At 40.6% G+C, this 18,499-nt stretch overlaps 1 protein-coding gene across 4 annotated transcripts in view; it reads right to left on the bottom strand.

Annotated features, from left to right (window-relative positions):
* Nucleotides 1-18,499, bottom strand: part of otud7b (OTU deubiquitinase 7B) — a 62,847-nt gene that overhangs the window by 11,841 nt on the left and 32,507 nt on the right. For 2 of the 4 annotated variants that reach the window (XM_034697935.1, XM_034697936.1), the window contains exons 2-8: nucleotides 13,264-13,504; nucleotides 9,552-9,722; nucleotides 9,105-9,335; nucleotides 7,607-7,708; nucleotides 7,010-7,137; nucleotides 2,851-2,957; nucleotides 2,290-2,417 (exon numbers count right to left, since the gene is read on the bottom strand). In XM_034697935.1, the coding sequence (XP_034553826.1) occupies nucleotides 2,290-2,417; nucleotides 2,851-2,957; nucleotides 7,010-7,137; nucleotides 7,607-7,708; nucleotides 9,105-9,335; nucleotides 9,552-9,722; nucleotides 13,264-13,348 (952 nt within the window). In that variant the 5' untranslated portion in view covers nucleotides 13,349-13,504. The remainder of the gene's footprint in view (nucleotides 1-2,289; nucleotides 2,418-2,850; nucleotides 2,958-7,009; nucleotides 7,138-7,606; nucleotides 7,709-9,104; nucleotides 9,336-9,551; nucleotides 9,723-13,263; nucleotides 13,505-18,499) is intronic. The other 2 variants (XM_034697937.1, XM_034697938.1) reach the window with 1 other exon arrangement.

Here is an 18,499-nt window from a genome sequence, read left to right as displayed (position 1 = left end):
TATTTATGAAACATGACCTCATTTAGAGTAAAACAGCAGACAGAGCAGAGGCAGCTTCAGGCCATGGCTACCTTCTGATTAAAGTTTACTCACTGATTTTTCATTAAATGTAGGATCTGCATAAAAATGTGGCATTTATATAAAAATGATATGGTTTGGGGATTCTGTGTGGAAAACCAGAATAAACTGAGCACCAGCTGTAATACAATACAGGATCCATCAATTGACGATGACTTAGCGATACTTCTTTGTTTAAACAGATATCTGCACACAAGTAGTCAGTTGGACTTTAAGCAAAGGCAACATGAGCACTGTGCACATGCGCCAGCCGTGCATGCAGCCGGTTACAGTTGCTCCTCTTTGTTCATTCTTCTTTCTGATTTTTCTTCTCTTTCTTCATCAAACTTTGTCAGATTTTCCTCTGGTAGTTTGTTGAAGTTGTGACCTCTTTTGGCCTTCCGTTGGTGAGAGTTGTGGACTGTTTTCACAATGAAATCACCAAATTTAACTTTTACTCGCATTAATTTTGCCCGGCAACCCGCTTTGTATTTGTTTATACCCATGCTCAGGTCACATAGTGACTCAAGGCTGAAAACAGAGCTCGACAGATCAGGAGGAGACATCATGAATTAAAACCTGATTCATGTCCTGCAACAGAAACCATCAGCTTCTACACCTGTACAAGTGTTATGTTCTGTTTGGTTCCCCTCATAGGAGGACTGTAGGTTTCTTGTTGTAAGAACAAATGATTTGTTTATGCTCGTTAGTTTATGCATGTTAGTTTTTTGTGACTAATTTGGATCGGTCTATGTTTGGCAGTGTGTCACAGTGTTTGTTTTAATCAGCTCGAGATAACAGGTGGGAGGTTTTTACATCATCAGGACAACTTCAAGTCATCAATCACTCAGGACTGGACTCAGTCAGGAATGTTTTTCTTCCCTGATCGTTTCAGTATATGTGGAGTGTAAATGTGTAAATTCTGTATGTGATGAGAATGAAAAGAGAATTAAATGAGGAAACAAATTATGGAAATATGATGTATGATAACAGAGCTCTGCTGCTTATTTCATGTTTTCATAGTTGATTAAGCTAATCTTTCATTACAGGGTTTCATTACTGCTCTCATAATGTAAGTGAAGCTCTGTTTTTCTTTATTGATCCCTGAAGGGAGATTTGCTCTCTACATTTAACACATCAGAAGTAAAAAGAGCAGTAGGCGATCACTGCACAGTGCTCTGGCATCAGCTGTAGATCTGAAACAGCATGTTAGAGCTGTTCACTTTGGATTATTTTAGATTGGGTCATGTTTTTGTTTGTTGTTATTTTGGTTAGGAAGATATGGGATTCAGTTAGTTACCTTTTTTATTAGTAATGATAGAGTTGGGAATTTATTCAGGCTTTTATTTTGATAGGATCTGTAGTTTTTGAGATGATGTATGGTTATAAATCGGGGAGGCTGGACACACCAGAGGAGACACAAACACATCACTACTCATTTATCATCATCCAAATTTGTTGACTCAACCTAAAGAAACTGTATTTATGACCGCACTTTGAGGATTTGTTTGAGCCATATGATCTACTTCCTCTGTGCACTAGTGGCAGTTCAACTTGGAGGTTTCTTCTGCCCCTAAACTATTGAACTCTCTGCCTCTGGACATCAAAACAGCTAGATCTCTGGGTCTTTTTAAAAGTAAACTTAAGACTTACCTTTTTTTTAGCCCTGGGCTGCATTATTATTATAATCATTGCTTTAACATTTATTTATCTTATTTAATTATCTATCTATTTATTTCTTGTATTCATCTGATCTTGTCAACGCTACCTTATTTTTAACTTTTCTTTCTACTCTTACTTATTTTATTAATTTTACTGTGTTGATTTTATTTTATTTCTAATCATGCCTTTTATAATTTTACCACTGCTGTTGTTTTCTGTCTCAGTTATTCTGTGACGCACTTTGGGCTGCACGTTTATATGTATGAAAGGTGCTATATAAATAAAGTTGAGTTGAGTATCTGTCTGTTCTACATACAAAACTGCCACCATACTCTGTTTTTATTGCAGGGGTGAACCTGAGCATCAAAGCAAACACACAAACCCAGGGAGAACATGCAAACACAGACACAAAGGTCCTGCAGCAGCCAGGATACAGACATCACTGCTAACCCCTGAGTCACTGTTCTACCTCCTTAAGTCCGATGACACTCAGTGCGAGGAAGGTGCTCATGAATAAAACGTGATGTCATTATTATTGAGAGCAATATGAGGCCTCTGGCAGATATTTACCCTCTCCTCCAGAGTCCCTCAGCATGGTGTCAGCCACCACAACGATGGGTCGTCTGAGGACGTGGGCCAAAACAAAGACGTGAAACTCCTCCAAACTCTCGTAAACCGGCTCGTCGGAGGACTCCGCCCTGAAGACAACAGAGACACAATTGTTTATGGTGTTGCAAAACCAGAGATAATCAAAGCTTCCAGACGACTGTAAATGTTTATCTGTCTCATTAATGGATCGCTTATGACCTACAATTATGATAATTATGAATTGTTGTGCAGAAACAGGAATTCAAAACACGTGAGGGACGGTTGATGGTGGAAAAAATGAATTTAAACTGATTCCACACATAAAAAAAATGTAATCAACTTTCAAACTTTAACAGTGTTTTACAAAGTTTTATGTTCAGTATATTTAACCCATTGAACCTTTGCTTGCTTCAATAAATAGCAGATTGACTGAGGCACTCGGTGCTGATTGTGAGCTCAGTTGTTTGTTCATGAATAAAAACATGAGTGTGACTGAGTGCGTGCCGGGCTAACAGGCCCTGCATTGTCCGAGTCAGACCTTACCCGTTGGTGCCGTTGGTGCTGTAGTGTATTCTCGGCTCGCTGGAGGCCAGCTTCAACAGTTCATTCCACTCTTTCTGCCACTCCTCCTCCGTGTACACCAGACCGGACTGAGGAGAAGGGAAGGACACACACACACACACACACACACACGTTTGCCATTTAGAGGAGGAGTGTCAAATGTCACAAAAGCATGCACTGACGTTCTGGCGTCTTACCACAAGGTTACATGCTGACAATTGAGGACAGAAATTTAACCAGTCTAGCTCTGTTGTTCACACAGTAGCAACAGGATCCTCATTAATATCATGTTTCAACCTCCAGAAAACCACTTGTTAGTATTTTCCTTCTTTAGAATCAGAGCCCCCGGTTCACCTGTCGCTTTTTCACGCATGAAAAACGTCCAAATATAACAACAATCATCTGCTGCTGTGAGCGTCTGTGCAGCTCCACCAGAGCTAACTGGGTTCAAGAGATTTACTTGAGGACACCTCTTGTGGTTGCTGTTGAAGAACGAGTGAACAGTGGGCAGTCATTCGTGTGGCATCTCCTCTGTGGGTGTCAGCACGCTGTCTGAAACCTCTTTGGAGTACATACTGGCTCGCTTTCAGAGGGAGGAAAGTCTTTATGCTGTGTAAAAATAAAAAAGGCTCTGAAGACGCTCTCTAGGCCTGGAAGGAGAGTGCAGTGAAAACACGACTCAAAGTGTATCTTTCTGAGCTTGTGATAAACACAGTATCAGTAGTATGTGTAGATAGCAGAGATAATACAGTTAAACAGGAGGGAAGCGATAAAGCTATCTTTTCATTCGATGCAGTCTCGAGCACTCGAGTGATAAGAAGTGAGATTATAAGCTGCTAAAGACAATCAAATACCTGATGGATGTAGTAAGGTGTGAAAGTGAACTAACATGACCTCTCTGTGATAACAAAACTGTTGATAAAGAAAGGAGATCAATGCAAACTAGCAAACCTGCATTACATTAGCTGCAGCACCTTAAGCCAACACCACACGGTCCATTTATCAGACACACCTCTGTTTGTGTTTGTTTAATGTCATGATTTATTCAATGTTGTGATTTAGTTTTATTCTTGTGTTTGCAAAGCACATTTCAACTCAGTGTTTTCAACTTGATACAGCTTCAATGAGATCAGACAACAGCGACACTTTAAACGGACTGTGTTTACACGCCGCTGTCTCTCGTCTTCTGAAGTGTTTTTACATTACATGTCACAATCACCTATTCACTCCACATTCATGCACTGATGGCAGAGCCTGCTATGAAAACCACCCATCAGTATTAACTAATCCAGTTCACACACCACTGGTGGCTGTGACAATGGCAGTTTGGGGTTGAGTGTCTTGCCCATGGGCACTTCAGCATGGACAGCAAAACCTGAGATCGAACCCCCAACCTTCTGATTGAGAGACGACCGACTCTATCACATCAGCAGTAGTGCTGCATAACTCTACTTTTATAAAGCCTTCAAGTTTCAGTTTCAACATAGCTGAGCTCGGCATAGAGCGTGGTTGTACGGGTGGCCCAGACCCCTGCCTGAAACGCCTTTCATTAGGTTGTGTTCAGGTACTGGTCTGCTTTCAGTCCCTAGAGTCAGAACGAAACATGGTGAAGCAGCGTTTAGTCATTATGCACCACATATATTGAACAAAGTCCCTGAAAGCTGTAGGTCTGCTCCAACTTTCACCTCTTTTAAATCAAAGACTAAGACCTTTATTTGCCACAGCCTTCCTATCTTAGCTCATTTTAACTCACTTTAAATGCAAATTTTAATTTAATTTTTTTATATATTTGTAATTTTTCCTTTTCTTCTCTCTGTTTTATTATATTTGTCGTTTTTATTGTGCTCTTTTGTGCTTTTCTGAATGTTTCCAATGCTTTTAATGTTTTAATGTAAAACACATTGAGTTGCCCTCGTTTATGAAATGCTTTATACAAATAAAGCTGCCTTGCCTATGTTTAATTTTAACAATTTTTTAGTTTTAATTTGTATTATTATTATTTTTATTATTATCATTATATTTAATGAATTTATACAAATGTGTATTTCTATTGTTTTTCTTTCCTTTTTCCCCCCATTATAAAGACGGTAAGTAATGTAGAAACTGTGAGTCAAGCTGTGAAAAATCCAAATTAACTGTCCAAAAAAAAAAAAAAAAAAAAATTCTGTTTCAAAACTTCTTAATATTTTGTAGTCCAGTACAGAAACTACTTTAACCAGCATCAATAGTAAACACTGCTACCCAGATATGTTAAATACTTGATTCTGATTGGTCATAACCCCATAACACATTTTTTTAGCCTGGGGCATCTTGATCACGTCACATCAAATAAATCCAGGGAAAGGAGACCAGCACATTTCACCTCCGCCTGTTGACTCTGTGGCAATATGTTAGTTTCTATCTCAGGCTGGTCTTGAGAGTCGAGACATAAAGACAGTTAGAGGGCACAGATGTGAGAGCAGCCTGAGGAGCTGCTGACCCCAACCATCTCTGACAGGGAAAAGTGGAGCAACATCTTGTCCTGCAATCCAGGCAACTGCAGCAGAGCTTGTGAGAGCATCTCTAAACTGCTGATCACTACAAAGTAACCATAAGCTGCAGTGACAATAGCAACAACATCAAACACTGCAATATAGGTCATTTCAGGTGTTAACTGCAAAGAACTGAGAAGAAGGAGAGAGGAATGAGGACAGTAACGTCAACATAAATATCCCTGAAAAAGTCCTGTTCAACTGTCTAACATTACCTTCAGTGGAAACGTTGAGTTCGTGTGAATTATAAAAAATAAGCAGGCTGATGTTTTAACTTGACTGCAAACAGAAAAGTTCAGTTGAATGTTAAGTCATCCTGTGAGGAGGCTGATAAGAATCTGTACATGCTTTGAATTGGAGGAGCTATTTTTACTTAGTTGTATAAACAAATTATCTTCAAATCAATGAAATCATCTTTGTGTCATACTGTTTATGTCTTTAGTTGGTAGCTGGGTAAGCAGAATTAATGCATCATGAGACGACGCCTTTGCTTTGCGGCAACATCTTACTCACCCTGTCCAGATTCTAATTCCCCCTTTACTTAAATTTAATTTTAATGACGTTAAGACCAAACATCATTACATTCATAAAGGCAATTGTGCATCAGCTGCTCTGTCTAATTACAACACAACATCCACAGCTGTAATTCATACACTCGAGAAATGAGCTCAAGGAATGAGAAACGTTTTAAAGTATCTAAATGTCTGCCTGACATTTTCCCTGTTGTCAGCTGTTATTAAATGTAGCTGTAAATACATCACACTAACCAAGAAGAGTGGCCGGTTTGTATTTGACATTTGAAATGCTTTATTGCAGATGTGCAGGCAGCTGCAGGCAGGCATGGAGCATCTGGTAGAGTAATCATGACAAAGCTTCTGCTTGTCCATTATCTCTGTATTTTTCCTCCTGTTGGTCACACTAACAGCATTTTGATCACAAGCTCTCAGCCTTCTGAATGCACGGACACTTTAATCATACAGTCATCTCAGAGTTACAAAGATGACATGGAGAAGTGCAGCTTCTAATACGGGACTTCGACCAGATCCGTGTCCGGTCTGTCTCGGATCCGCGGTGGTCCGGCTCCGTGCTCTCTCGTCCGTCAACACCCACTGGTAGCGTTTTTGGAATGCAGCACGGAGCCGGACCGCCGGACAGCTGGAGTCATGTGACCAAGGCTTTCCCACGGTAATCACTGAATTAAGGATTCTCCTCCTCCTCTCCTCATCTATTTTGTCTTTATGGTCCTCTAAAAACCTCTGACCTGTTGACTCCAGACCTGCCTCAGCTCAATATGACATTTTGTTGTCATAGTCAAGTTAAAAACTCAACTTGATGTTTCAATTTTGTTTCGGTGCATGACTTCCTGTCCCGCTCCATCTGCTCTGTGGTGATTGATGCATCATGCTCTGTCATCCGGCAAAAATAGAAGCCTTGTGTATCTGATCCGTTGCGTTCCAACCTGCCGGATCAGAGACACAGCCGGAACGCAACGGATGGGATCCAGTGGAAGTTAACACATTGACTAGAATGGAAACCTATCAGATCCGGTGCCGTGACAGATCGGCGATGGGCCGGACACGGATCTGGTGGAATTTGGCCGTTAAACTGACCTCTTTGTTCTGCTGAGTCTGCTGCCACCTCCACCTCCGCTTCAGGGCCTCTCTCTCCAAACCGTGGTCCATCAAAGCGTACAGGGACTTCCGCAGCATCAGGTCCCGGTCATGAAACCCCCACATACCTGGAACAGGAGACAAAATCACAACATTTAAAACACCAGTAAAACCATGTGTGTGAATACCTTTAAAAAAATGTGTAAATATATAAGATTGTTTTTCTTGTATTTCCTTTTTATGTTAAGAAATTAAAGTCAGCATATTGAGAAACCAAAAAAAAAAAGCTGCAGCTGTTTGCCTTGAACCTGAGAGTATCTCCACAAAGCACAGGTTTCAAATGTAATTATTACTTTAAATCCACTTTCCAGCAGTGATGCACTACAAGCGCTCTAACAATGCCTGCACATTAGTTAGGGCGTTATTAATTTCCTGGGTTATGGCTCCTCTGTGGGCCGCTGAGGCTAAATGAATTTGCTCTCTGACACTGTAAAATGCAATCAGTGTTTGAACTAACAGTGAAGCTCTCTTAATGAATGTTAATGGAGTGCAAACCTGCGCTGTACCGGGGTCACGTATTAAAAGTGTGATACTCACCGAGCGAGGCCGCGTGTAGCAGACAGTTTCCGTCTCCGCTGGTTGCCAGGGGCAGCAGACTCTGACAGTTTGAAACCACTTTCGTCCACCAGTTGAGGCGCCCTGCGGAAAAACATCAAGTCAGCTCAGTACAGAGATGGAGCAGTGTTCAATCCAAATGATCCTGCAGTACTTTGAGAACGAGGAAATGAAGAGTGTCAAAAGTGGATTTCAAGGTCAGAGACGTAAGAGCCATGACGTCACCCATCTGATTCTGAAGCGCTGTGAGCGATTGTAACATAAAGAGGCGGGCTTTGAGCCTCCTTGCCAACAACTACAGTGTTCCCGCCTGTCAATCAAGTCAGCTGTGCCTCTCATTGGAAGACTCGTAATCTCAATATCTTTGAAATTACAGTGTTATGAAAAAATTCACCCCCCGTACAGTGTGTGCCGATCGAGAAATGAGCTATCCAGACTACACTCGTCTTTTGTACCAGGCTGTAAACATGTTTATTTCTGCTTTAAAGATCAGTTTTTTTTAATTGGTGTGTATGTGGTTTCCGGTTCTTCCGGAGCCAGCCTCAAGTGGACACTCAATGAACTGCAGTTTTTAGCACTTCCGCATTGGACTGGGGGTTGCAGCTTGGTCACACCATGTCATTCAAATCAACTAACTTTTTGTGACTCTATCTTCTACCATGCATATCTAAGACAGGTAAAGTGTGAATTTTTACTTTTTCATAACTCATGAGTTGGTCTCTCTTTCCATTTGAAGAGACCAGTTTTGTTTGTTGTGTTTATTTATTTATTTATTTATGAAGAATTTCACAAAATCTCTCTAGATATTTGACACCACTTTTTGGCTGGAGAGTTGGAACACAAACACCTGCTTTCTTAGTGCTGCTCATTCAAAGAAATAACACTAACCTATCAAAAACAAATTGTAGCATTAGAGTAGACTGAGTTATTTATTCATTAATCTGCTGCAATATCTCCTCCACTTATGTGTTTTTTGTGTTCTTGTATTTTGTGAAATGTCTTCATTTCTATATGTGTCAGCTCTAATTTTAGAATTAAAGCTAAGGTTGGTAGCCACAGAAAATTGCATGAAGTTGAATGTCACATTTCCTCAGGACTCCATCTATTTGATCTCATTTCAGTGTGATTAACCTCCTTAAAGAAAGGTAATATAAGACTACAACTTCAAAATGTACGAATGTGTTTTCACTTGTGGTACAGGTGGTAGATATCACCTCATTAACATCCAGGATAAAGACCTTTTTTACTTTTCACAGGTGTTCCCAGTGACAACAACAGCAGCTCTGTTCTGCACTGCTAATGCGTCCCTGGAAGCCACAGCAGTGTTATAATGAACCAGCATGCAGAATACCAGGAGCCTGAAGCTAACACAGCTGAATGAAACTCAACCTAAATCATTTGTTCCAAATGTCTCTCAGGATTTATCACAACTGGTTTGTTCTTGGCTGTTCAGTGTTCCAATATCTTCAGTTTATCTCACCAGCATGCTCCAAGGCCACCATCATGGACTGCTCAATGAGGTCCCTCTCGATGAAGCCACGGAAGTCATCTCTGTACACCGTGAGGTCTGGTAGTTGGAAAGTGCAGAGGGGCGTGTCTAGAAGCGGCTCACTGCTGCTTCCTCCAGTGCTCGAGACGTGAGAGCGCGCCAGGGACACGATGGTTGAGCTGGCGTGTGAAATGCCCCTCGAAAGACGCTTTTCTGTTGCTGCTGTAAGACGATGACAGAGGATGTGCAGAAAGAGTTCAATGTTAGTATACTTTTATAAAGTCTTCTTGTAAATACTTGCTCAATGATAGTGATTGCTGATAATTGTCTGGATCTTACTAAGTGTTTACATCTCTTAATAAACCTTTAACAGGTGCCCGTTAACCGATTAATTCATCTTATGTAACATTACAACATGTCCCTGGCTGGTGTCCTCACCTTGCACCACCTCATCTTGGCGTTGGAGAACCGGCCGTCCTACCCGGGCCATCTCTTTTTCTGGGGGCGGATAGTTCCTCTCCTCTGTGAACGAATACGTCAGGTTCCCAGCATGCACCTGTCGCAGCTGCTCAAAGTCACTGAGGGCAGCAGTGAAATCCCAGTTCTTGCCTACACACATTTACACACACACACACACACACACACACACACACACACACACACACACACACACACAGAGAGGGAAAGGAACAAAATCTGTCAACAAGTGCAGCGTGACAACCTGAATCCTGTTCCTGAGTCAAGCAAATGACACATCCTTAATGAGTTTAAATATTTACCACAAGTCAGTGCAACCAAAGGCTGGCTTATCTTATGTAAAGGCCACTGGCACATTCCTCCACATGGGTAAATATCAGAATTTGGAGCACGTCTCGGCTCGCTGGCTCGCTGCTCTTCACTGCATTGCATTACATTTTTAACCCATATTCTTATCTGCAACTTGTGGTGCTGCTAGGCAACAGGAGCCCTGTTGACTCCGGCTATACCTTCCTTCTGTCTGTGTATAAAAGCCCAATTAAGTGCTACAAGCCAGAAGCACAGAGTGAGGCAGCGGTCAATTTAGCTGCTGTTTGTAACATCACCAGCTGCCAACCTTACACCCCCACTCACCACCTCACCCCCTTTACTTTCTAAGCTCAGCTGGAGAAGTTATGACACCAGCACAGACTGAATAAGGGGATAAAGTTCAGCAGAGCAAAGTGAAACTGTGTTTCAGTTATAAATGAGGTGATGATTTTAATCTTCAGTTCAACTTAATTTGAAAAGTAATAATTGGACAGGCCTGATATGATCTTCATCACCTCATGTTTACATTACTGTAAGCGTTTGTGTACGACAGGCACTGGGCAGAGTGTCAATCACTTCAAATTATAAACTTGGTTCAGACCTGCTTCATCATTCCACAAGAAGATCAGATTGTTGAGTCTTTGTTTAGAGACCTAAATGTACTAAAGATGGAATTGCTGCAATAAGAGAACAATTTCAAACTCGCAGTGTCTGTTTTCTTCCTGCTTCTTCTGTCTGAGAAAAACAAGCATGTCCAACAAGCGGTCACGTTCAGTCTACTGGCAGAAAACAGGATCAGAAGGCCCTGATGTTGCTGGTATGCAGAGATACTAGCGTGCCAGCTTTGCCAGTCTGGGAAATCTCCCTGCACTGACTTTCCACCAGTCTGTCAGTTTTTTATCCAAAGATAGCGTCCCATAAAAAGTTCTCAACACTTGTGCCCGTGAAATTAGCGGTGGGTATTGTGTATTGCTTCCCAGAAGTTAGAGTCATCGAAGAGATCTGGCTCACAGCTGCATGCCCCAGCTAAGCATCTCTGCTGGTGGTTAAACCTTCAGCCAGTGGGTTCGCATTGAAACATGCTTTAAATGACACCACCATTATAGCTGATTATAATACGGGACCACACATTGTTTATCTTTACTTGATGGATAATCAGAATAAAATGTGTGTTTGATCCATAGACTGTATAGATAATGGATGTAGTATCAGTGATGTCACCCATCTGTTTCTGAAGCGCTGTTTTGAGGCCAATCGTTGGCGGGAGCCATATTGGATATGCTGAAGTCAACCTAACTGCTGTCGAGCTACTGTGAGGTAAAGAGGCTGGCTTTGAGCCTCCTAGCCAACAGCTACAGTGTTTCTCTCTGTCAATCAAGTCACTTTTGCCTCTTGTGACGCTGCTTTCAGCCACTACGCTCCCAAACTATGGAACAGCCTGCCGGAGGATCTGAGAGGAGCTGATAGAGATATTGAGACTTTTAAACGTAAACTAAAAACGTATTTATTCAGTCTGGCTTTTATGTAGGGTTTTATACAATTTTATTACCTACCTTTTACTATAATATTGATTTAAATGTTGCTTTATTATTTTAGTAATTTTAACTTTTATCTTATTCTATTTTTATGTATTTATTCATTCATTTATTTAATTTTATTTATCTACTCAGTTTTATTGATATTTTTCAGCCTTAGTTTTATTTTTCAACTCTTATCCTTACCTTTTAAATCTATTTATTTCAACTATTTTTATTTCTTAATTTTGATGCTTTAACTTATTTTAATTACACATATTTTGTTTTGGTGTGCATTGGTCTCTATTTTATTCTATTTTATTTTATTTTTATGTTGTTCTTATTTTTAATTTGTATTTTTATTAGTTTTATTATTATCAATCTTATTGTCTTCCACTAAAATGTCTTAGCATTGTTTCACTTCTGCTTCTTTCTTGTTTTCAATCACTGTTAAGCACTTTGGGTTGCATTTTATTTGTATGAAAGGTGCTATATAAATAAAGCTTGATTGATTGATTGATTGATTGATTGTAATGGAAAACTTGTAATCTTAATATCTTTGAGACTGCTGCGTTGTGAGAAAATTCACCCCCCATACAGTGTGATCGAGAAACGAGCTCTCCAGACTACACTCGTCTTTTGTACCAGGCTGTAAACATGTTTATTTCTGCTGTAAAGATCGGCTTTTTTGAATTGGTGTGTATGTGGTTTCTGGTACTTTCGGAGCCAGCCTCTAGTGGACACTTGAAGAAATGCAGTTTTTAACACTTCCGAATTGGCTTCAATTCTTGCGGGCAGAGGTTGCCGCTTGGTTCGAACACGTTCTCAACAATCATTTACTTTATTCTCGAAAACTGTAACATCCCTGTACATTACCATTCAATACCATGAGATACAATACGATACAAATAGGGATGCAAATTCTAAGTAGTATTCTCCATCATCCAACTTTGGAAACATTAATGATCAATTATGGATTAATCATTAAAAAGAACAAAGATGTTTCATGTGACAAAAACAATACCAAATGCGTTTTCATCCCTAAATCATGTTTTCCACAACAACACAATGTATTAAAAAGCTATGGATTGTAAAAATGTGTACACAATGCTGCCTTAAAAAAAAACATCAGAAAGTTATTGATGAAAAAAAGCTTCCCAGAACCAAACTGTAAAGAAAGACACAAAACTAACAGGCTCAAAGGTTTTGGAACTACTTTAGTCGATTTCTCCACCTGACACCTGGAGGCTGGGCTGTAATGGCTCCAACAAAATCCATGCAGGCGAATGCACCTGATCAAAGTATGTCTCCTTCAAGTGCCTGTTTTTTTTCCTCCTGAGAGTCTGACTGTCTGACACAACATTGCACAACACTCTGGAAGGGATCCCCACAGTACAGGCACAAACCTTTGGTTAAAGAATAAGGTCCTGTTTGTTTAACCAAAAATAAAGGTCTCACTCAAGGAGAAGTCACGCTATATAATCTTGCAAAACATGAGCTGTTCCTGGAGGACAATGGTGGTTATGTTGGAGGGAGGGGTTTGTTGTGTAAAGCACAGAGAGCATTGGCATGGTGTTTTTTTTTTAAACATTTGTTTTAAGTAAAAACTGAAAACTTTCAGTGGTTGACTTTGAGCAGGAACAGTTTCCTCAAAGGATTACACTGCGTCATTAAAGCCCATTTTGTTACCACCAGCTGAGGTGATTTCCTGGAAGAGTTCTAAAGCTTTCTCACTCCCCCCCTAAAGAAGTAAACAGAGAACCCAGGTGTTATAATGGTGTAATTACTGTTGAATAAATTTTTAAAGTTTGTTTTCAGATGTCTTCTGTTCGAGTTCACATGCATGTTACCTTCTAGCAGATCTCTGGCCAATCCAGGTTCAGCTCCAGTCGAACGGACAAAGTCGGACAGGACTGCGTCCATATCCACGGTCATGTGATCATGAATTCACACGTTTGCGGGGTTGTGTTGGAGAAGAAAAAAAAGAAAAAAGAAAAGACAAAAAAAGAAAACAAAGACGGGCTCTGCTATCCCTGACAGGACAGCGAGGGAGGGGTGGTCCTCTGCCTTGTCCTACTTTACCAGCCACACCTGAAAGAGAGCACAGATGAAAACAAAACAGTGTTAGAACTTTAATGTTTATGCACAAGGATATAATGACCCTGCTCAACCTCTTTTCAAATACAAGGCTGTTGTGGTCTGGTTACACTCAAACTTGACACCCTTGCTGTCACAGTCCCACCCAAGACAACAGCTGTGGCACACAATGAGAGCGGGTATCACGAACTGTTTGCTCAATTTGCATAAAAACGTAGTAAAAGTCAAATGAGGACGCATGTGGAGGACCTGCTGTCAGGCCTGATGTCTCCCATGCAGGAAACTTTATTGTGTGGTCTCAGTCTTCAATGTCTTTCAGTGACTTCAGTAGATGTTTTGTACACAGACCCACTGACAGGTTCCATTATAAAGCTGTGTTGAATTCAAATTAAAACATGGCTGGAGAGAAAATGTGCTTCTAAAATCAGCCCTCTGGAATGATCATTAAATAGACGTGAGAAACAGATCAAGGGCCTCAGACCAAACCACATCACACTTGAACCACTCGCTGGAGAAAGAATGTGTTATGTGTTGAGCTAGCGGTCGAGATAAGGTTTGTTTTCACTCTAAATCAATGGGAGACGAGAGTCAGGAACCAACATGAAATGCTGATATTTGTCTGGTTTATGAGGCAAAAATTGAATATTTGTTCAAATCATCATAATACTTATTAGGGATATCTTGATTCAGATCTCAACCATCGGATCGGAGCTGATCTGGGCGTTTTTTAATTGATCAGTGATCGGCATTTGAGCCGATTATCTCATCCGATCATTTACGTCACATAATTTGCAGCTGAAGGCTAACATGGGAGTATAATTGAGTGTTCTGAGTTCGCTTAACCGTGTTTACATAATGAGAAAATAATAAATGAAACCTTGATTTAGAACTCAAGCCATGATTTAGATTGCATTGTAGAACTCACATGTGCACCGCCCAGACACATTACAGTAAAAAGCATCTGCTCTACTACGCACTCTACGGTAACTCTCCAGGGACATGTGGTTCAAGACGAAAACATAAACCATACACAGGACAGTCTGTCACATTAGTATTAGCAAACTTTTGGCTAGCATTAGCTGCCGTTCTCTATAGCATGCCACTCTGTAGCTAGCGGCATGCAACCGTGTTTCGATCTCGCTGTCACTCCCAATATTTACGTTCTCCTCGGATTTAAGTGAGCTGTAATGCATGCACACTAGTTTCATGGGTCTCATGCAGCAGAGCTTGTTACACAGATTACGAGTTTTACAACAATACTAGCTGGATTAAGTTAAATGGAATAAACAGGAGACATATTTTAGTTAAAGGTAAACTCTCTTATCTCTTGTTCAACTATTATTAGGCTGTGTGTAAAAAGCTCATTCTAGCAACCTTTGTATCTGTAATTGACTATGGTGATGTTCTTTATATGCATGCTTCCTCAGCCTCTCTGAAAATGTTGGACTCTGTGTACCATGCTGCATTGCGGTTTGTTTCTGGTTTAGGTTTCCGCACACATCACTGTATCTTGTATGAGAAGGTGGGCTTGTCTTCCTTATACAACAGAAGAATGGAGCATTGGTATGTCTTTCTTTATAAGGCCATACTCCAGGAGCTGCCGTCTTATTTATGCTCCTTATTGACTCCTAAAGTTGTCAGTGGCTGTCATCTTCGGTCCCATGGACAATTTCTTTTTGTCATTTCTCGGACTCACTCTGTCTTTGCTAAAAGTGCTTTTAATGTCTTTGCTCCGTCTTCTTGGTTTGAGCTTCAGGGTCGCTTGAAACTGGACTGTTAAATTCGATTGGAGGATTTCAAAACTAGGATAAAGGATGATCTGATCACCTCGTGCACATGTTTTAAAGCTTAACACTGCTATTTATAAATCAATGTAATAGTTACTTGCCACTGTATGTTTTGTCCTGTTCTATTTGTGAAACTTTTTATGCTGCTGTCTTGGCCAGGACTCCCTTGAAAAAGAGACTTTGTATCTCAATGGGACTATTCCTGGTAAAATAAAGGTTAAATAAAATAAAATAAAAAAACAAGTATCAGATCGTGACTCGATATCGGCAAATGTTCAATATAAAAAAATCGGATTGGGATAAGGGGCCAAAAAAGCTGATCGGGACATCCCTAATAAATATTTGATTTAAACTAAAAATATATATATTCATATTACTTAAAGCTAGGGTTGGTAGTCACGGAATACTAGCATTAATTTGAATGTAGCATTTTCTCAGGACTCCGTCTAACCCCTCCCCCCCTCCCCTCGGAGCTCCTCCAAAACAACGACCCCGCTCAAATGCACATTATCATAGTGAAAGTTAAAAACACAAACACACATGAAATGTACGCGCAGGAGGCGGGCAGAACGACAGTACAGGATTTGATTGGTTTCATAATTTGGCTCCTGAAGGCAGGGATTGGTTGGTGTTTTCCCAGGTTTACTCCGGCTGTAGATAGCAGCTTTTTTTCACTCTTTTTAAGGAACACTTTATTGCCATCGGGACATAATGATCATTTTAACCAGTATAACAAAAAGTGTATCTAAATCTGATTACCAACCCCAGCTTTAAGGATGGGAAAGTAGTTGGACCTTCATAAAATGTCAAAGTCTAGCTTGTTTAAGTACCGTGATTTAACAGCATTCCTTTAAAGAGGCCTCTTTAATCAGTCAATCACACAATCTTATTCTTCAGGTTTCAATTGCAGATCCACAAATCCTGCACCAAATGAGCACCAAGATCAATACAGAAACATTATCAAGACTAAGAAAAAGAGAGTCAGCATCTATGGGCTGTTAACACAGAGGATGTGAAGGACGATCAATGGCAGACAAAAGGGATGGAGTAAAGTAGCCCTGGCTTGAGAGATGTACTTCTGGGCAAAGCCGGAGCTAAAAGCTTCCATTTTACCAGAAAATGTACCAGAGATGTTTCCAAACACATTCACACACTTGGAAATGCTCTGGTATTTCTATTTTCACAACACTTTGCATCTCAAACAACTGGTAAATCAGCACTGCAGGTTTGAGAATATAAATAACTTTGGACTCAGGGCTACAATAACAAATGCAAAGCCTGGCAGATATTGTTGTTTGTTGGAAAACGCTGCTTCACCGGAGAGTTGTGATATAACGTTAGAGTCGGCACGATGTTAACTCTCTGAATCACTGTGTCAATTTCAAATCAAAAGTTTAAAGCAGGAATAAAACGATCTGCTGATGAAGGAAAGAGTTGATTCTTCTGCTATGATGTTGGATGGAACAAGAACTGAGATGAATACAAATACTGATACCTCTGCTCTGACTTTAAAGAAGGCATTTTCACACTTCTATTACTATTCTCCTTTAAACAAATGAAAAAGCACTCCTGTTGTCTTGCTCAGAGTATGGTAAGCATTTTAAACCCTGTGCCCTGCACCAAGATAAATAATGCATTGCCGGATTCTTTCCTATAGAGCCCTACAAGATAAAGCCGAGCTGATAAGATCCCCTCACAGTTACATCAGTATCTCTGTTTATCTGTTTACAAACACAAACAGAGGAAAATAAAGCTTGAGGTGATTTGGGAATGGTGTGGTTTGTGCAGCAAAGTCCGGTCCCAGACCGCGATTGGTTCACACATAATGTAAGTTATTTTTAGCATGCTTTCACACCTGTTGCGTTTGTTTGTTTTGTTCTGATTCAGATGATAAAATGATATATTGTTGCAGTTTTCCTTTGGGTGTTTTTGTGTTCACACTGCAATATTGTCAAACAGGCCAAAACAGACACCATCACAGGGATGTCCTTGTGTCATTACGCTACAGCCTCCTCTTCCCACTGCGTATGTAAACAAATACTGGTTGCACTTTGCACTGAGGCTCCAAGACACCAGCTTACTTAAGCTAGTTAACCTTCCAACAAAATGAGTCATGGGTTGACTTGGAGCAGCAAGGAGGTCAATGCCTCATGGACATCCGGGCAGATGAGCATTTCTGTTAAATATAAATACAGAAATGTACAAACTTGTGAGTCAGAGCACGAACAAGGGAGACTTTCACTGCTCTGCCGACAGGGTTGCACCAAGGTCAAGACACTCCAACAGCAACATGTAAAGGCACGGCAACAACGGAGGTTCCAGTGATAACACCATAGACTGTAAATAATGGACGTAGTATCCGTGACGTCACTCATCTGTTTCTGAAGTTTTAAAGCCAAACGTCGGTGGGAGCCATACTGGAAATGCTGAACTCAACCTAACATCTGTTGAGGTAGTGTGAGGTAAAGAGGTGAGCTTTGAGCCTCCTAGCCAACAGCTACAGTGTTCCCACCTGTCAATCAAGTCAGCTGTGCCTCTCATAATGGAAAACTTGTAATCTTAATATCTTCGAAATTGCTGCGTTATTAAAATATTCTCCCCCCGTACAGTGTGTGCCCATCGAGAAATTAGCAATCCAGATTACGCTAATTTTTTGTACCCGGCTGTAAACATGTTTATTTCTGCTGTAAAGATCAGCTTTTTGGAATGGGTGTGTATGTGGTTTCCGGTACTTCTGGAGCCAGCCTCAAGTGGACACTCAAGGAACTGCAGTTTTTAAAACTTCTGCATTGCATAAGACGGGCAAATTCCCCTGGTTGTCAGAATTCTTAGATCTTAACCATAGACCGTATAAAATATGGACATAGTATCCATGACGTCGCCCATCTGTTCCTGAGCGCTGTTTAGAAGCCAATCGTCGGTGGCAGCCATATTGGAAATGCGGAACTCAACCAGGCAGAATGTGACGTAAAGAGGCGGGGTTTCAGCCTCCTAGCCAACAGCTATGGGAGTCAAGTCAGTCATGTCCTTATTTGAGCCAAAACTCGTAATCTTAATATCTTCTGAACCGTTGCATTGGAAAAAAATTCAACCCTCGTACAGTGTGTGCCGTTAGAGAGATTAGCTACTTAGACCCAAGCTGTTTTTTGAACCAGGCTGTAAACATGTTTATTAATGCTGCAAAGATCGTCTTTTTTGAATT

This window comes from Notolabrus celidotus, chromosome 12, assembly GCF_009762535.1.
Source record: "Notolabrus celidotus isolate fNotCel1 chromosome 12, fNotCel1.pri, whole genome shotgun sequence".
Lineage (NCBI taxonomy): Eukaryota > Metazoa > Chordata > Actinopteri > Labriformes > Labridae > Notolabrus > Notolabrus celidotus.
The sequence above is the reverse complement of the archived record's forward strand: the minus strand, read 5'-3'. Positions and strand labels throughout refer to the sequence as shown.